The following is a 1,994-nucleotide window of genomic DNA, read 5'->3' as shown; positions in this document are numbered from 1 at the left end:
CGGCACCGACCCTCCGACAGTGCGGCGCTCCCTCGGTACCGGCCCTCCGACAGTGCGGCCCTCCCTCAGTACCGACCCTCCGACAGCGCGGCCCTCCCTCAGTACCGACCCTCCGACAGTGCGGGGCTCCCTCAGTACTGACCCTCTGACAGTGCGGCCCTCCCTCAGTACTGACCCTCCGACAGTGCGGCGCTCCCTCGGCACCGACCCTCCGACAGTGCGGCGCTCCCTCGGTACCGACCCTCCGACAGCGCGGCCCTCCCTCAGTACCGACCCTCCGACAGCGCGGCCCTCCCTCAGTACCGACCCTCCGACAGTGCGGGGCTCCCTCAGTACTGACCCTCTGACAGTGCGGCCCTCCCTCAGTACTGACCCTCCGACAGTGCGGCCCTCCCTCAGTACTGACCCTCCGACAGTGCGGCGCTCCCTCAGTACTGACCCTCCGACAGTGCGGCGCTCCCTCGGTACCGACCCTCCGACAGTGCGGCGCTCCCTCAGTACCGACCCTCCGACAGCGCGGCCCTCCCTCAGCCCCGACCCTCCGACAGCGCGGCGCTCCCTCGGTACCGGCCCTCCGACAGCGCGGCGCTCCCTCGGCACCGACCCTCCGACAGTGCGGCGCTCCCTCAGTACCGACCCTCCGACAGCGCGGCGCTCCCTCGGCACCGACCCTCCGACAGCGCGGCGCTCCCTCGGTACCGACCCTCCGACAGCGCGGCGCTCCCTCAGTACCGACCCTCCGACAGTGCGGCCCTCCCTCAGTACTGACCCTCCGACAGTGCGGCCCTCCCTCAGTACCGACCCTCCGACAGCGCGGCGCTCCCTCGGCACCGGCCCTCCGACAGCGCGGCGCTCCCTCGGTACCGACCCTCCGACAGCGCGGCGCTCCCTCAGTACCGACCCTCCGACAGCGCGGCGCTCCCTCAGTACCGACCCTCCGACAGTGCGGCGCTCCCTCAGTACCGACCCTCCGACAGTGCGGCCCCCTCCCTCAGTACCGACCCTCCGACAGCGCGGCGCTCCCTCAGTACCGACCCTCCGACAGTGCGGCCCCCTCCCTCAGTACCGACCCTCCGACAGTGCGGCGCTCCCTCAGTACCGACCCTCCGACAGTGCGGCCCCCTCCCTCAGTACCGACCCTCCGACAGCGCGGCGCTCCCTCAGTACCGACCCTCCGACAGCGCGGCGCTCCCTCAGTACCGACCCTCCGACAGTGCGGCGCTCCCTCGGTACCGGGCAAGCAGGGAGGGTCGGTCCTGAGATTACGGGACCCGAGTCCCCGGAGATGGCGGAGGAGGGGTGCTCGGACTTCTCTCAAGATGGGGTGGGGGGGTGCGGAGAATTCCTGTCGGGGAGGGAGGGAGGGAGGGAGGGAGGGAGGGAGGGGGGATAAAGGAGAGGGTTCCTGATTGCCCACAGGGAGATGGTCCCCTTGTATTGTCCGCTGGCTTTGGAGGGAGGCGGGCGGGGCCGAGAGAGAGAGAGCTCCCTCGCGTCCCTCCCTCGTCCGTTCCCCTCCCGGGGCCCGCCGCTCTCCCTCAGAAGTAGGTGTCTGCGAAGAGGGGTTCAGAGTTACGTTTCGATCTCTGGGCCTCTCTGTTGCTCCCCGGCTTCGTCCCGCCCCCCGCTCCCAGGGCTGCCAGAGACGTGCGGTTGATGTAAAACGTGCTGGATCTGGCGGCGGGCTTGCTCCTCGAACCCTCGTCCCTCTCCTTCCTCCGCCTCCTCTTCTTCTTCTTCTCCTCCGCCGCCTCCGTGGGGGTCGGGGGGCTGGGTTCCCGCACCACGATCGAGGGGAGCCCTGGCCCGGTGCCCAGGTCTTCAGCCCGGCCCTTGGCGGCACGCTGCCGCTCGTGGACAGCCCTGGCGCCGAACAGGCGCGGCCTGGGCGCGCTCCTCAGCTCGCCCTTCCTCTTCCGCCATTTCTTCAGCTGCGAGGCGCATTCCCGCTCGATGGCGGTCTGTGAGATGGTCAGCTCGCTGATCTGTACACG

The 1,994-nt window shown here is 70.2% G+C and overlaps 1 protein-coding gene across 1 annotated transcript in view; it reads right to left on the bottom strand.

Moving 5' to 3' along the window:
• Positions 1-1,023: 1,023 nt before the first annotated feature.
• The window catches only part of LOC137307967 (TBC1 domain family member 10A-like), a gene marked incomplete at its 5' end in the record, with an annotated part of 22,833 nt that continues 21,862 nt past the window's right edge, over positions 1,024-1,994 (bottom strand). The window contains one exon of the mRNA XM_067976957.1: positions 1,024-1,985. Within this exon, the coding sequence (XP_067833058.1) occupies positions 1,539-1,985 (447 nt within the window). The remainder of the gene's footprint in view (positions 1,986-1,994) is intronic.

The sequence above is a fragment of the Heptranchias perlo genome, unplaced genomic scaffold, assembly GCF_035084215.1.
Source record: "Heptranchias perlo isolate sHepPer1 unplaced genomic scaffold, sHepPer1.hap1 HAP1_SCAFFOLD_1168, whole genome shotgun sequence".
Taxonomy (NCBI): Eukaryota; Metazoa; Chordata; class Chondrichthyes; order Hexanchiformes; family Hexanchidae; genus Heptranchias; species Heptranchias perlo.
Note: the sequence above shows the minus strand (reverse complement) of the source record. Positions and strands in the feature narration are given on the sequence as shown.